The sequence below is a fragment of the Botryllus schlosseri genome, chromosome 8 (assembly GCF_051294905.1).
Source record: "Botryllus schlosseri isolate E-star chromosome 8, Bs_hap1, whole genome shotgun sequence".
Classification (NCBI taxonomy): domain Eukaryota; kingdom Metazoa; phylum Chordata; class Ascidiacea; order Stolidobranchia; family Styelidae; genus Botryllus; species Botryllus schlosseri.
In genome coordinates, this window is record NC_137243.1 from 14,453,830 (window position 1) to 14,470,873 (window position 17,044).

General features: G+C 41.6%; 1 protein-coding gene across 1 annotated transcript; it reads right to left on the bottom strand.

The window, feature by feature from the left end:
* Positions 1-5,903: 5,903 nt before the first annotated feature.
* Positions 5,904-14,842, bottom strand: LOC145444526 (CCN family member 2-like). Its single transcript, XM_080322513.1, has 6 exons — positions 14,584-14,842; positions 13,534-13,729; positions 13,177-13,333; positions 10,622-10,686; positions 7,711-7,907; positions 5,904-6,865 (listed from the first exon to the last, which is right to left on the bottom strand). Exons 1-6 carry the CDS (start codon positions 14,716-14,718, stop codon positions 6,542-6,544), a joined length of 1,074 nt encoding a protein of 357 aa, XP_080178639.1. The 5' UTR covers positions 14,719-14,842; the 3' UTR covers positions 5,904-6,541.
* Positions 14,843-17,044: the final 2,202 nt, after the last annotated feature.

The following is a 17,044-nucleotide window of genomic DNA, read 5'->3' on the forward strand; positions in this document are numbered from 1 at the left end:
TTGTATAGTTAGTTTTATTTTGCAAATATGCAAACCTACGATTAACAATATGATGATGATAAGGCCCTTCATTTTTCAACCATGTTTATCGTTCATGATGAGTCTGCGGTGCGAATAAGTAATACATATATATTTGATCATGCAGTTTAAGGATGTTTGTAGGAGCAGTTTAAAAACTTTCGTGGATTGCCCTGATGAATTTATGAATAATACAATACCGTACTGGTAATTTGTCTTAATTCACTGCCGATTTTCGATTTACGCTTAAGTAGACTCGACTATATACCTCCTTGAATGCATAATCTGTTCCATCGAGATACTGGATCGGTCAATATGCCGTCATTTTACCTGTTTTCTTGTTTTCAATACTAAATACCGTAATGAAAGTACCCGAACGAAACAATTACGGAATCAACGAACCAAGAATATGTGGAAAATCTGTTTCATGTTCCAGAAAAGCTGTGAAATCCACATTACATTCTGTGGCCGGCCGCAGAGCAGCTCGCTGTGGCCGGTGCTTCCCCCGATCTGATATGTCTTAGTTGCAAACAATTCCATAGTTTGTTATCTTTCGTATAGCTCAATAGCTGTGAATTGGATAATGCCAGGCTGATACAATCCTTCCTTTCTGTATCAGGTCTATGATGAGTCCGCGATATACGGTTATATACATATTTGATTATCGTACTGCTATACAATACATACGACGTTCGAGATCCTCAGCATCAATAGAGCTTGCACTCATTTGCACGATGAGAGTTTTGTCGATGAATCTAAGAATATTTCTATGCTGTAGCAGCACGTGAACTTGACACACTGCAGATGTGCTGTAGATGTAGAATAAAGGCAACGATGTGGCCTAACCTTCCGGTCATACTGGTGAAATGTGGGGCTTTGTTCCCAGAAATTTGGTTTTGGTCACGTTTCCGATCCTATATAATTTGTATGTATAATGTATATTGTATATCCAACTAGGTGCCGTTCTTCCAGGTCGAAGCAAATAATGTACGAATGAGATGCATGTCGCAGTCACTAAAGATGCCGTGTATGCCAGAGGATACTTGATTAGTTGGGTGCAAGGATCGATTTGTATCACATGTCGTTGTTAGATCAAGCTGCTAACCGATGTGGTGGGCATAAGACGTAAATGTGCCTGCTATATAATTAAATTACTGTTATAATAGATAACTTCTGATACTTTGCGTCATCTAAAGCAGCATCATCGATCGATGCGACATCAAATGCAGCGCCATCGACCTATGAAAAAATGCCCATGCCAAGCCTGCGAATTGAGCAATAGGCATGATATATTTGTGGTTGATGCAGGGAACAATGTGCAATTCAGCGAACAATCTTGATGACACAGATAAGTCCCAATCGTTCATTATAATTCGACATTTGAATGCAGAGCAAATACTTATCGCCGTGTAAAGTGTATCAGATCTCTCGTGCCCCTGCTGGGTGTTTTCTGTGAAAAGCTTGTACTGGACACATTGCATTCACGCAACTACTTGTATATGAATTGTGAATGATTGTAATCATAGCTTCAATTGCTTCAGATCTTGTGAAATTGGTAACGGAATAAACAAACTTTTTGTAGCAATATATGACGGTTTCTTTATGTAGAAAACGAAAGAGGGGCAGGGAGTCAGATTATCTACGTTTGCATCACTAATGGGCTTGGGCGATGGAGATGCGAAGAAACTGCGAGGCTATCGAGTCTGCACCACGGTTTTATCTTTCCACGCAATCCCATTGTGTTGATCGCCTGGCATGAAATCTGAGTGAACACCAGTTTTAATGTAAAGACGTTCGTCTGACCGAGCAATAAGATGTAGGCTACGCAGTACGGTCATACATTACTCTATCAAATATTTATCTATATTCTAGAACGTTCAAGGAACATATGTTTCGGTGTTAGTTTACAACGCACCGTCCCAGAGTACTTTTTCAATAGTCAGTGGGAATTAAATTCATTTCTACAGCGAATAGAGAAGGTAACACGTGTAAAGCCGTGCAAATTTTGAACCCATCTCTAAACTACTCAATAAAGTGGTAATTTAACTTAGGTACGTGCGATAATATAGTGGAAGTCGTCTATACAAACCTTGCCACCAGCAAGTTCGTATTGCAAATGAAGAAGATCTACTTGACTATTCTCAAATTGGATGCAAAGGGCGGATTTTGATCCAACTAGATGTGACAAAATCACGAACTGGCTATGAACTGTGGCCGGCCACGATGAATTGTTATGGCCGGCCATGAAATTCACTGTGGCCGGCCACGAGACAACGCATTTTCATGGCCGGCCACAAAAATATCTGTGGCCAGTAAGTGGCCACGGGAAAGCTGAGACCCCTACTGTCGCGTGTTCGTTTGATAATATTTTATTATTTGAAAATACCGCGAGATTGCGATCCAATGAAAAGATATTGGGAGAATAGGAAACGACTTGCCGACACCCACCTGCCCTATTCGCCTTTTGGCCTTGGTAAATACCAGAGATGAGCGGATTTGAAATTTCTATGTCCTAATCCAATCCAAATCCGAACATTGAAATCCAAATCCAAATCCTAATCCATAACTTTTTCTTATTCAAGTCCATGTCCAATCCTAATCCGATTCCAACTGGAAATTCAGAAAAAATACTAATTTATGCAATGGAGGGATTCGAAAATTTTCTTTCACAACCAACGATTCACTTGATTCAAGATAACTTAGTAACCATAAGTACATTAATAACTGATCTGAATACAGTTTGTCGCCATTCGCCACACGACATTTCAATCTCCCAGAAAATAGGTAAATCTAATCCAAATCCTAATCCGTTCTGAAAAAAATGTCTAATCCAAATCCAATCCAAATTCGACAAAATTTCACAAATCCTGTTTTTTCAAAACCTAATCCTAATCCATGCTCATCTCTGGTAAATACAGACAGATTGTTGATATACAATGTTTGTGACGGTGGTTTATTTCGTCATGGCTCACCCTTCGCCACCTCGAGCACTTTGCGGTGCACGTGCAGTTATATGTGGAGTGACGCGATGGAGGTCGTCTGTTTTGATGTTGTTGTTGTACTGGTTTGCTGATATTTGTTATTCTATTATGTTGTCAGGGTTTCGAGAGATTTTTTTAACGTCATCAAATAATAGATTCATCCATTTGGTGTTTTTGTTTGGTGTCAGTTGGGAAACAGAAGAAAGTCAGCTTAATACAATCGTCGACATTTTTGGAGACGACAATGTTCTTTCCAATTCTCTACTAGTTGCTGACGATTACCCCTGACGAGCGTCAGCCGAAAATATTCTGGTTCATTTCAATATGAATATACTATTCAATATTGAAGTTCTGTACCTCCAATAACAAGCTCTTCAAATGATAAGAAAGAGAAAATATTTAAGTGAGACGTTCACATCGCACACTTCAGGCGATGCAAATAATGAAAGATATGCGTAGTGGGAGATAGCGTAGTGGTGTGATCCACAGCTGCAACACCAATGGTATACAACTCCTGGAGATTTATCTAGGCTCCTCCTCGCCATGTGATCCGCGTAAGCGGTGTCTTAGACCTAGACGTGGAACATGCTACAAGTCGCTAAATATAGGCAATCAAAAATAAAAATAATATCGGCCTGGTGTAAAATGACCAATGTAGTCGAAGCACCGTGAGTATCAAACAAACAAACAAACATTACTACCGGATATGCAACCATAAGGTAGTCATCTAACGGATACAACTAACACCAAGCTAAGCCACCTAGATCAGAACACAAAATTGTTGAATGAACGTAAAAGATCATGCTATATCTTAATAGACGGTGATCAGGAAGGGCTCTACATCTTTACCCATCACCACCGAATAAGGTTGGTTTGGGTATAAATTCCAAATTACAGTGTTTTTTCATGGGTTGGAATTCAATGCGTTGGCAATTTCGATGATACTTGGGTGTGTCGAACAGGATTTATCGAACAGGATCGGATCATTGTGAGATGTCGAGCGTGGTATTTGTTCTACTAATTTACCTTGCGTATCTTGGCCGTCCGTAGTCGGCAGGTGGTATAAATTCCAAATCTCAGTAGGATTTCAATGGGTAGGCCTTCAATGTGTTGTCGATTTCGATCGGACTTGGGTGTGTCGGTCGTTGAAGATCCTCTGAGATTATGGATGATTTGAAACAAGAATTATTGATTTACTCGAATACAATGTTACTGTAGCCAAGGCAATCTGATGGATTAGCTGTGACTATTTTTAGAACGCCATGTTTTTATTATAGGTAATCTTTATACTTCGTTGAGCAGATAGGGGGCGGGGAAATATTTGAGTTGTTGTCGCGCATTGTCCAGCTATAAAAACACCTCCTTTGGGCGTAATATCGGCTTGGGCGACACTAGTTGCTACAGCAGAAATCCCATATCTCCTCTCAGGTGTCCGAGTACTAGACGGACCACTCGAGTACTTAGCACTAACAACAACTGTTTTGTTGGGGCCAAAATGTTTTCATTCTTTGCGTCGTCAAGATTGTTGTGAAGTAGCTCTCGAGGCAACTACCAATAGAGTATTACCTTGACATCTCCTTATCCTACATACCATGCGTTGGGTCAAGCAGGTCATATTCATAAGCCGTTTCATCTTTTGTTGTTAAAAGCGTATTCGTGTAGCTTGGTCTTTTTCTTCCTCTTTTCGGCCTACTTTAATAGACTCCTCCGACATCCGACGTAACCAAAATATGTTATATCCACAGGTCTGTGAGGTACCTGGTCATTCAAAACATGACAATGAATTCGCTGGATCTATAACTACTATTTCCGTAATATCGCCCTATTCTTAGTTATGAATCGGGTACGGCGCTAAGGTGGTAATAAATGAAGTAGGCTACTTCCACTTTTCCGGTTACTCATGTATGATTTTTCTACTTCCATTATATACCAAATAACTTTTATTGTAAACTTTACTTACGCATTTCATCAACAGTGCTTGAGGAAAGAATACATATTATTCATTTCTCCGATCGATTCGCATAACTTTATGAGACAACCTCTGAATGATGATCGCGAAGTACGATTTCAGAATTACGGCAATCTGTGAGATCACGTAAGCCCTTTGTATTAGTCACACACAACTGAATAGTATATTCATATTGAAATAAACCCGAATATATTCGGCTGACACTCGTCAGGGGTAATCGTCATCAACTACTGGAGAATTGGAAATAACATTGTATATCAACAATCGTATCACAAAATATGACGTCACCAGCATGAAATTTCAATCGAGAGAGCGTTTAATGTACTATTTTCAGGTGGTACAGGAACTCCTTTTGTTGACAGAGTTTGGGTTGGTATATTTTGATAAAAGTCGACTCCAAGGCACACAAATGGAAGTGTGAGCGGCCCCTCCCAACGACGAGAAATCTGTCGTCTCGATAATTATTCATGCTGGTGACGTCATATTTTGTGATACGATTGTTGATATACAATGTTTTTTCCAATTCTCCACTAGTTGCTGACGATTACCCCTAACGAGTGTCAGCCGAAAATATTCTGGATTATTTCAATATGAATATACTATTCATTTGTATATTGAAGTTCTGTACCTCCAAGAAGCTCTTCACTCACTAGTATATATGCATGTTTCAAAACCCCTGTTTGGCGTCGGCCTTCGACTGACACAATTTCCAATCGCATCGTCCTAAAAACATTCGAAACCGCTTGCTTAGTACACTCGTCAAAACATACACTTGAGACTTGATGTCGATTTTACTGTCTTGGATATCGGTGAGAGTTTCCAGCATTGCAGTTACTTTTACTTAATTCGCATGAGGAACTACTTTGACCTCCCCGCCTCTTCTTATAGTGCTACTTATGCCCGAGCAAAACGCACCCACAAAAAACACACCGACGTAAAAAGTAGCACAAAACGTATATTTACTGTTTTTGAAAACGTGCCGAAATATATCAGTATAAAAACAGGCAAAAGACTAACGTATAAATTAAGGAAAAATGAGATGACATCAAGAACAAAATAACAAATCGAAGAATTGAAAGAATTATGATTCCGAATCTATAAGACGACATATTGCCTTGAACGTTAACTCCGCTATAATTCACGCACAGACGAGCGGTCATCGCATTGGAAAGAAATTCCAGGAAGCCTTATGAACGTGAACACTACAGTTGCAATATTAGTCAGCCCGCGCATAGTTGAAGATTTTCAAGAATTATATTTTTTAAGATTGCGGCCAGGTTGCGTGACCTCGGTCTTGGTGACGGCATTACACACGTCGTCTCGAGTTGTATATCAATTTCTACTCTTAACACCTTGTCGGCACCATGTCAAGGTATATAGTAAGATTCCTACGTAGGCTATGTCTACATCCATGCCACCGTGCTGTGGTGTCGTTCCAATATTACGTGTTCGCCTCGGCGCGCACTTACTCGGAAGTGCGTCTAGTCTCGTTCCGATGTATAGAGGCTGCGAATCACCCACGGGCGGGTTATTTTGCAGAATACAGTGTTAATACCGATACTTGGTTAAGAGATTATCGTCTTGGCCGGTGCAAGCTATTACGATGCGACCGGATCGCGTTCGAAAAAATTTCATTTTCACTAGCGCTACAGAAACGTCCGCATTTGCAGTTTTGTATGATCATAATTTTCTTTGTCGTTTTCCGGTACGAGCCGTCGGGATTGTCGCAGCGGAAGTCGTAGTCTACGGTTTTCGAGGAGTGCGGGAGACAGCATTTGTCCGGGCGTCGGCAGGCGCCGCAGTATTTCGGCCGGTACGATTTGAGCGATACGCATCCGTCGAGTCGGATTCGGACGCGCTTGTCTCCTCTGAACGATCTGCGGCAGGAGCGCTTCGACTGTGAAAGAATAGCGAGTTTTGGAAATTGCAAATATACAAATGACATCGGTATTTCTGATTTATAATTTAATATGTATTTGAAGAAACAACCGTGGATGCGTACAAAGAAAATCAAAGGAGAGAGGGAGGGGTGAGCACGAGTCATAGTCGCCGCAACATTTTCAGACTCCTGATTGCTTAGTAACTTCCAAATATAACTGTATTCGGAGGTCGAGCTTTGAGTAAGAGTAACAGTCGCGATCAGTATAAGTATCAGTTTATTAATATTTTCATCATTTCAGAACGCCACAAAACTGCGATACAATGAAAAGATAGGAAGGTTTCGAAACGACTTGGAGTGGTCTTTGAGATCAGACACCCACCTTGGCCCAGGCCAAGTAGAGAAGAGGCATGCACTCTGGATGAGAAGTAAAGCAGAGGATATAAAAGCATGGCGACAAAATGATGGGGCGATATCGATGTTAGGTCATAGTCCGGTAATACTGAAGGCTGGCGATTCCGTTCGTATAAGAGTACATGCGCGGTGGAGCTGGTATTTCAAAACTTCGGAGCTTGAGTAGCAAATTTTCCGGATTCGATAACAGAATGGGAGTCACGATTTAGAAATTTACGAGAATCGTAACTTGTATATAAATTTGTTCAACTCCCCAGCCGTTACGGCAGAGATGGGACACACAAATATTTAATCCGAAATCGTGCTTGCGTCTGTATGAATTTGTGCTGGTAAAAGAAACCGTTTCATCAACAACTATATTGTTGAATCATGGTAATGAGTGGAACGTGCGTGTGAGATGCTGGGACTGGAGATATTTCCCATGAGGGAGGCATGTACTGTAGACTTACTTTTTTAGGCGGCGTAGGAACTTGCTTGCACGGCCTGACAATGCATAGTCTGTCTTCTTTCGTAATTTTGCACTGTGCGTTGTCGTTCGAGTACCGCTCGCTCTTACCATACCCGCACGTCGCCGAGCACGGACTCCATTCAGTTTTCTGAATCCTGCAGGGCCGTTTGATTTCAGCGGGCGAATCGCTTCTTTTGGCTGCAATAAATGTTACGTTGAAATACCAAATTGGCAGATACTTGCGTTCCTAAAATAGACTTGTATGGCCCGTATGTTTATTGCATCGCTGATCAGAAGTATGACCTGCACCGTGCATGGATGTTGTCTTTATTCGCGTCGCGATTAAGCTGATATATTAAGCTGAGATATCTTGTTTGCAATTGTCAATTAGACGGAATATTGAATCGGGTATCACCATTTACGTGTATATTGCATCCAGAACGCATGGTATACTTCGATTGACTCCGATACTATATAGACTTTTATTCACGATTTTAATAACTTTTCCAAGTAAGGGAATAGTTAAATCAATAACCAAGTAGAATGGGCCAGACAGTGGAAGGAATGTCGGCGTTTCGAGTGATATTTTAAAAATTGCGAGCGCCGCTCTATGCAATTAAAGTTCTTGGGTATGTCATATACATCGCGGGATCTATTAACGTAACAAATCACCGAGCCGAAGTTTGGTATGCGAAACATATATTTTAACTAACCATCACTTAATCCGAAAATTTGCACTTTCCAGATAGGAAGAATTCGACACCCGTTGGGAAGGTTCTGGTGAAATATGAACCCAAGATGCGAAGATAATTTTGATCGATATCTAGCACACTGTCGACAATTCAAATACTTCTACTGGTTTAGAAGGGACCCCTAATTAGATATTTACATCGAGTTCATTATGGTTTGGCGGCGGTCACACAACACAATACTGCCATTATGTCGCCGCATTACAAAACAGCAGTCCTTGCTCAAACAACAGATTCCACATTCCTTTATACGGAATTGAGTCGAAGTGAAATATTTCATGAATTTTATGATTGGTTATCATCCGAAATTATTTCCCGTTTATCATATTTTCTAGTTGTTCAGATCGACGCGATCGGAAAAATTATTACATCGAATTACTCCAAAATTAGATAGTGGAGTGCCCGTTGCCAAATCGACGAATGTTTGTAATGAGTATTTTGGGATCAGAAAGATTTTATACACCTGGCACTTGTGGTTTCCAACCATTGCAGTGTTTATCCGAATATTGCATTTTCAAGCGACAGAATATTTCCAGTTAATATAACAGACAACTATTGACTCGAGGTGGCGTACCGAGTACATAGCAGAACTTTTGTTTATAGCAGGTTAGCGGTCTGTTTGAAATTCGCCGAAAATTGAAAAATAGAGGGACACCTTGTGATGGTTCTAAAGATGGCCGAAAATGTGGGAAGAAGTGATTTCTCATTAAAAGTACAAGCCCTGTTTCAGTCGAGTTTGGGACTTGTGTTGTTGCATGCTAACAATTTCACAGAAAAAACGCCTTTTACATGGTCGTGATTTCATCACCGATCTATATAATCGTGTTGACACGTCGACAAACAATTACTTTCTTTAAATCCGCACTTGAAAATATATATGCTTTCTATAGCGCGTCCGTACATTCGGCAAAATTGAAATATTTCTCATTATGATCTCAGCCCTATACCAGCGCTGAATGTCGCCTAGGTTGTTTTGCGGTTCAGCGTCGCCTGATGCAACCAGTTTAAGATAATGTGGCATGTTTGTCTTGCGACTTTTGCGTCCAGTTTATAGTAAGGCTACACGCTTGCAATGCCTCATCGATGAGTAATCAATCGGGGACAGTGAACGAGCAAACAGACACACGAAGAGAATGACGTCTCACCCGGTGCGGAATGCGATTGAGTGTTTTCGCCGAAGTAGCAAATAAACGTTGTTTTGTAATCTCACGTGTGTATGGTAATCATTTGACGGCAAGCGGGAATTGGTAATTATTCTGGTAATCACGCAGAAATGAGAACTATTTTTACGACTGTTTACGATCCGTGTACCCGGCGCCAACTTAATGCGATTGAATGAGTATGCCTGGTGGTGGTGGGGATTAATATATGCGCTAGATGGGAAGCTGTTTTTCGAATCCTGAAGATAACTGATGGAGTGATGTCAGGATGACTGTCGTACCCAGTGTTGCGTTACCTATTTCGAAAATGACAAGTTTAGATCTTCATTTAACAATATCTGGGAAATACCACTTCATAGCACAGTTACTAATACCTATTTTTGTCCGGGAAATCTGGAATTGAGTTGTGAAAAGTCATTTCACTTTATTTCTTCTTTATGTTGTGTGCTTTGTATATCTTGTTGATCGCTGAAGCTGTGTGGCGTACATTATTTGTTGATCAAACAGTTTGCGAATTATCACACTCGCAAAAAGCGCCGGATCGCCTTTGATCGCGAAAACCTGTGCTTTGTTTGTGGATAGTGGCCCTTTGCCCAAATTAACTTAGCGCTGAAACGTTTTCAGTCTGGTATTTAACCGTTTTAAAATCGCCATGATTTGAATTGATAACGCAGTTCCCGGTGTTGTGATGGTGCGTGGGGAGGTTATGCTAACAGCATCTCTTATGTGCAGTCGATTCACAGTTCGTTTGCAGACGCCTTACGTTTTTAATGTGAATACGTTTGCGAAACGAACTGAACGTGCCATGATTGGTAAGGTGCGATCTATATTAGCCGTACATCTCGACTCAAGAGACAGAAATGCCTTTAGAAAAATATAGGATGGAACATGTAACTTTTCATTGTGACATCATTCATTTTTCACTATCGAGTGTTAATAGATAGATAATGGAATAGAATAGATCGATAATAAATAAATATAATGAAGAAATTTCATGACTTACAGCTCCTATGTGGTCGATCGTGACATTTCCATTGCCAACAGCAGTTGCTAGACGTCCGTACTCGCCTGAAAGAATAATAAAATAACTGTTGATTGAAACAGCTCATGACATACCGATACCAAACGATTTGTGATATCTAGTTTTAGTCGTGTAAAACTTCCGTTTGACATACGTTACGTCCACGTGAATCGGCCAGGGGTATACACCTATAACGCTGTTAAATTAGCAAGTGCGGAACACGCCACAATAGTGCTCTGAACTCGATATCTGCGAGAGATATAGTATACAATTGACGAATGTATGGACGTCGGACGGTTTGTGTGCGAAATGGTAAATCGTATCGCAAGCAATTAAAATGCTGTTTGGAACTATCGTGTTGTTGCCCTTTGAAGACGCAACAAAATGTCTAGAATACACAGTCGTTGTCATTGAGAAGAACAAAATTTGATTTGTCGCTGGAACTCCGTGGCACGCTATAGTTGTTAAAACTGTTGGTTTAAGTGGAATATATGTTGACCAAACGTGTGGTGTAAGGTCTAATTTTACGGATTACCTAATGTATCGTAAAGTATTCCAAAGTCGCGCCGTTTGTTGAGGAAAATTACCAAGTTGTCTCGGCAATCTTTCTCTGCTTAATATGCTAACGATGCTTCGAGGATAACATCCAAATTAATGTTATAGGATGACAAAACGACATCCTCTTATCAACACCGCAAGATTGCATTGTGTAGGCGAATAAAGCTTCCGGGGCTACTATTACAGCGTTGTGATAAGTGATTAATATAGTAGTTTCCAATTTACCCTATCCAAATCAAAGCATTTCTCATAGTCAAATCACTTATGCAGACTCAGTTTAACGATTTATCTATTATTTTCGCGATGATATAGCGAGCGAATGAACTTATGTCCCTGCTTTCTTTTGTGGTGGGAGATTGCAGCGATTATATTCGTCTTCGATTTCATTCAACATAGATCGTATCCGACGAAATTTGAGAAGTACGTCACCAATTCTTTCAGAAGTAGGGCGATTCGGTCTCCCATAAAGTACCAGAAAGCTTGTTAGTCTATTAGCAAGTTGTCCGGTATGGAAATGATGATACACGGGTCACGGGGCCAGTACAGTTTAGGATTACAAACGCAAAATATGCACCCTATCGTCCTATATACTTGATATGCTAGTGGCGCGACCATCAATGAACTTTTCCGGGACATTGGTTTACCGACATATGGCAAAACGCGAAAGCGCAAGTGTGTTGCGGCTTTGTTTACGGAGCGATTTTAGATTATATTGCATTTACGGTTTTTAGCGACCGATATCATCTTCATCCATGCGATATGACGTCTTGCTATACTTTTATCAGCGTATATCAACCGGTACTTTTCAATACCAGGAACACATATTTGTGCGATCATTCGTATTTTGTGTCAATTCGCTCACAATAGTTATGTTTCGCTGTAACACGCATTATCAACACGCTGTATTGTGTTCGCGATAAACGTTAGTATGTGTGTGTCGGGATTATTTAACAATATTACTCAATATGTATATGGCGGTGACATCAATAATTTCGCATACGTCATTAACGTGGAGGACAGCTGTATATAGGGTTCATGAATATTGTTGATATGATATGATCCAGCAACGTCACTCGCTCCGATATGATGACGAAAATGCAACTATTGGCAAAAGCATCAAAGTCATTAGGAAACCCTTTTAGAAACTTCATTACGGGCCACCATGACTGTTGCTGTTACACTTTGGTTCGGCCTTTATATAATTAAAACAGTGCAGCATTCATTGGCGCCGAAATTGGTTCGGGAAATTTTTCGAATATTTGCAAGACTCTCCCCGCTCGCGGAGTCGTTACTGTAACGCCCTTCATGTGATGCACGAGCTAATGTGTTTTTCGACAAATAGTTTTGCCACCGTAAGCGTCGCGATACTTGCGACGCTGCTCGACCATGACAGGTCTGGTGACGCGGTTGGACCGTGTGAAGGCCTGTAGGAGTGGAACTTGCGAAATGGGATCCACGGTAACACTACACTACGAATCGAAGATTTACGCGGCCCGACCAGCTGCGCGTGATCGCAAATTTCTTCGTATGCGAGACGACTTGAAATTGGCACGCACAGAAAGTGTTGGGGAATCTCAAGTGTCCGAAAGTTGTTGCTACATTCCGAATCATTGCTTGGCGTCGGGTTTGGAATCGCGGACTGCAATCTCGTGAAATACGAGATAAGATTATCCCCCGAGTGTAACGCTGAATGTAACAACTCCTATACAACTGTGCTGACGTCTATGCCATTCTTGTTGTTGATGGCGTCATAGTGTTTAATCGCGTGAACTTGGTTCCAATCGCATGACAGGGCAAGGCGGTCAAATATTATGGCTGGCGTCATTAATAACACGTCTTCGCCTTCCTACAAGTTAGCCCGAGGCAGGTCTTCATAAAATTTACCTTCGCAATTTAGCTAGCTACTCTATGTTTTTTATGATATTGATAGAAAGACAATGTGAAACGATATGAATTATTGAAAAACTCCCAGGACTCACTTTGGATAACGGCATCCCGTCGGTGGCGCGGAGTCGCATTTCAGCCTGCAGGCCACGTCCCCGTCGGTGCAATAGCACGCCAAACGGCATGTCGGCGAAAAAAGAGCACCGTTTTCGTACCACTTGTTAGCGACACGACACGATCGACCGGGTCGCGCTGAAACGTAAACACGAAGAATAAGTATGATCGCGTAAACACCGGCATGTAGAGCGTTCAATTGTATATGAACAAATTTGCGAGTCAGATCTGGAAGATTGCTGCGTACTGTTATTGGCCTCGATAAACAAGACGAAAACCTCTGTTGACCTACACATTGGTTATGTTTTGGTGTTTACTAAGCGAATATTTTACATTACCTTTGCACGTTCCGGTATTATCGTCGCAATGTAAACCTTTGTGATGGTCACAAACATTTCGAACGTCACACCTTTCACCGAGCTGTCTGGCGCAGACCTTACAGCACCCGCAACCGTCGTCGAGTACGCTGACGCCGATGGCACACCGTGGCGTTGACGGACAATTGCATTCACCACAGACGGCCAAAGCTTCTTTCTGTTCCGATGTAAAAGAGTGACATGTTTATTCGCTCGTTACCGTAGCGGATGCGAACAGGAGTTTACAGGCACAGTGTGGTTTTACTAGAATGACAAAAAGTTTCTTTCAGAGCAGCGACGCAGTAGTTGATCCCTTGCTCGATCGTTGGCAAATGTGTTTGATTCATTAAACTACCCTTGACTTACAAGATGCTGTCAAGTATAGCGCGGGCATAAATGGATACACAATTTTACGGTTCATACCGAATCTAATGTATTTGTCTCTGCATGACAAATTCTCACAAGTCACGACATGGCATTTTTGCGAATTTAACTGACTAGCGCTGGACCATCGGCCATAATGTCAGTAGTATGTATCTTTTCGCTATCCCTCTTCAGTGACATACAATATTCGCGGTTTTCAAATCCAATGTAATCCTGTCAGGTCTACTACACAGACAATCTTACGCTTTTGGTTTCCGTGGATTCTTTTGTTGAGAGTTTTCGCGACAATCTGACCGAGTATGTTGAAAAATTTCATGCCCGTCTCATTACCAACATCGATTACGAGTTAAGTGCCGGCGCGTAAATACGTTCGGGAATGCAGTACGACATCAAAAGTCATGATCTGATACCGGTGAGTTCGGCCAGTTTATCCTGGCTTCACCCTGAGGTTGATGACGTGACAAAATGCTAGAAGTTTGCTGGTCGCACACATGCAACTGCGATTTCACGTCCGGACATCCAGTTACTATTGGTTAGTATTGATACTGTGGGCACAAAACGAAAGTGTCAAATACACCGTTGGTTACCGTAAAATTGATACATAGTCAACAGCGGGATTTTATATTATACACAAAAATAATAACTCACGGAGCTTTCAGTCTTCTTTCTTGAAGTACCCACGTCTAGTAAGTCTTCGGTCGGCGGTTCGACATCAACATCTAATTGCGCTCGTACGTATCCGAGCAAAAGTAAAGCTACGTATATCCCATGCATAATATTCATATCGAGGTAATTTTATTCTATAGCGTCTGTAATGTAAAGCAATGTTGAATATGCGCAATAGTGCTGGCTATAAAAACGCCTACATCATTAAAAACTATCTTCAAATATGTATCAGTCCTCTTAGCGAGGTGTTTTACTTGCAAGCGCCTCGACAACCCTGCGTCAAAGGTTGGCGGGTGAAGCGATTCGCCGGGCCGCCATGATCCGACTGGCTTATCGCGGGTTGTCATTCGCTTTATATTGGAGGCCCGTTCTAAAAAATCGCAGACGTCAAGTCTCTCTCGGCGCTGCCGCCGCATAGCGTTTACGGTCGCGAAGGACAATCTCGCGAGAGCTGGCCTGCCATGCCGAGGTAGCCACTGCCAGCCACTGTATTACGTCAACAAGTCATATCTGAGGGTGTTGCGTGAGCGGGATAATTAGGGGAAATTTCCCGCTGGATTCTATTGCATTAAATGTAACGAAAGTTAAATTGCCTTCATTATATCAATTTTCTCGCGTATGCCTCGGCGAATATTGTTACAGTCGATAAATTTTCGGGAATGGCCGCAATTTCAGGCGTCTAAATTCGAATTCCCGCAAATGCGGTGTCGCTGAAATTCGTAGCCATCGCGAGAAGGCTATACTTAATCGCTGGTACCAATTACTCTGATAGATATCACCACTGCTCTATGGTCGCGCATATGCGTTGCGTTAGATAATGGTAGGCTGTACGGCGCCAATTCCGCGGTTAAATAATACCGGCATATCGCGTTCATTATCTGACAGGAACTAGGAGTTACGGGTACGTAACAAAGCACTGGCGTGATTTCACCAGCAGTTATTAAAACTGTGCGAAAACATTTATATCTGTTTTCTACCTTAGTGAAAGCTATCTGACCGCTACCAGCTAGTGCAGAACCCGGTCTCGCCGTTTCACAATTTTGAATATCGTTTGTGCGACAATCTGCGACATCTTGCAGGCCCTGTGACACCATATTGGAAAAAAGACTCGAAACCGTCTCCCACTTTACGACACCCGGTAAAATATTATCTGCCTGCCATGAACGCAATGGAATGTTACTTCTGGATGAAACCACGATACTCGTTGATACAGGATTCCTATTGAAAATGCAAATATAGGATTTACCTCACGCGCATGCGGTATTATAAATACAGTATCCCCATCTACGTAGTCTGTACCTTCACCTTGTTTGAATGCAAATTAAACAGAATATTTCCGTGTGAAATTCGCATGAAGTAATCGAAAAGGAAAGGACGTAGTTTAATTTTGTCCTTGATGTTTTTGACACACTGGCACCGCGCACTATATAGATGAGAAACATTTGTAAATTTTCTTGAAGCCTAGTAAAATATCTAAGTGCATTGAACCAAATCATAGTTTTTCCTGTTTGTCTTGCTGTATTGACTACTCTCTGCCTCGAAGTTTGCATTTCCTCGCCAAATAACGTACCCTGCGTGGACGTGAAAGTCAACGTTGTTGTTGAACGTCGAATATTTATACTGAAATCCTATTTTGGCGCGAATTGACTATAGCCTCTGGCGCTCGGTTCGTGATATCATCAGTCATCACACAACCGAGCCGCCCTGACGTTTCAGGTATTACATCACTTGTGTGATGTACTGCAATAAATGATTTTCTCATTATGTCCTGATTGGATTAACACGAAATCCGCCCTTTTCTCGTTGCTGTTTTGTCTGATTCTGATGGAACTGATGTCTCAACTTTGTATACACCAAAAGCGAGGCATAGATCTGATGTTTCATTTGGAACAGTAATCGGTCCTGTTTGTTGTGTAGCCGATTATGCGACCCATTCACTGGCCGTGACCCGAATAATAGTTCGCAAAATAAGGCGCGATACTATAACACGATGATGGCAGAGACATTTCAGAACTACAATACAAACCCATCAAACGCACGTTTATTTGCCAGGGAAATATCAGCGCGATGCAAAACTCCGTGTGTAGTGTCGCGATAGCAAAGTTTGTTTACCGATCTCATTACAGTAATCTCAATAATGGAAAGAGTACGTCGCTTTGTTACTACCTCAAGTTGCTAGTGTTTTGCGATGTCCTTGTCTTGTCTCGATTTTTGCCGGAGTGGAATATCTCACATTCTTTCGCGTTTGTTGGGCATGCAGACCCTTGACATGGCCAGGCAGGTTTTACAATGACGGCGATGGTTTTGAGCAATTTCAAGACAATCATGGAATGCCAATAATATGTCGTTAGCAAGCCTCCGAAAACTATTTGCTCCGCACACAGTCAGATTCCTGGAACCCTTGTCATCAGGAGGTGATTGTATTTGTTGAGAGGGTAAATCA

Excerpts from the sequence above, each read along its gene's own strand:
- LOC145444526 (XM_080322513.1), bottom strand. The coding sequence starts at position 14,718 with ATGAATATTATGCATGGGATATACGTAGCTTTACTTTTGCTCGGATAC. Across the intron at positions 10,687-13,176 it reads ACGGGATGCCGTTATCCAAA|GCGAGTACGGACGTCTAGCA; the intron begins GTGAGTCCTGGG and ends TTATTCTTTCAG. Across the intron at positions 7,908-10,621 it reads CGATCGACCACATAGGAGCT|CCAAAAGAAGCGATTCGCCC; the intron begins GTAAGTCATGAA and ends CATTTATTGCAG.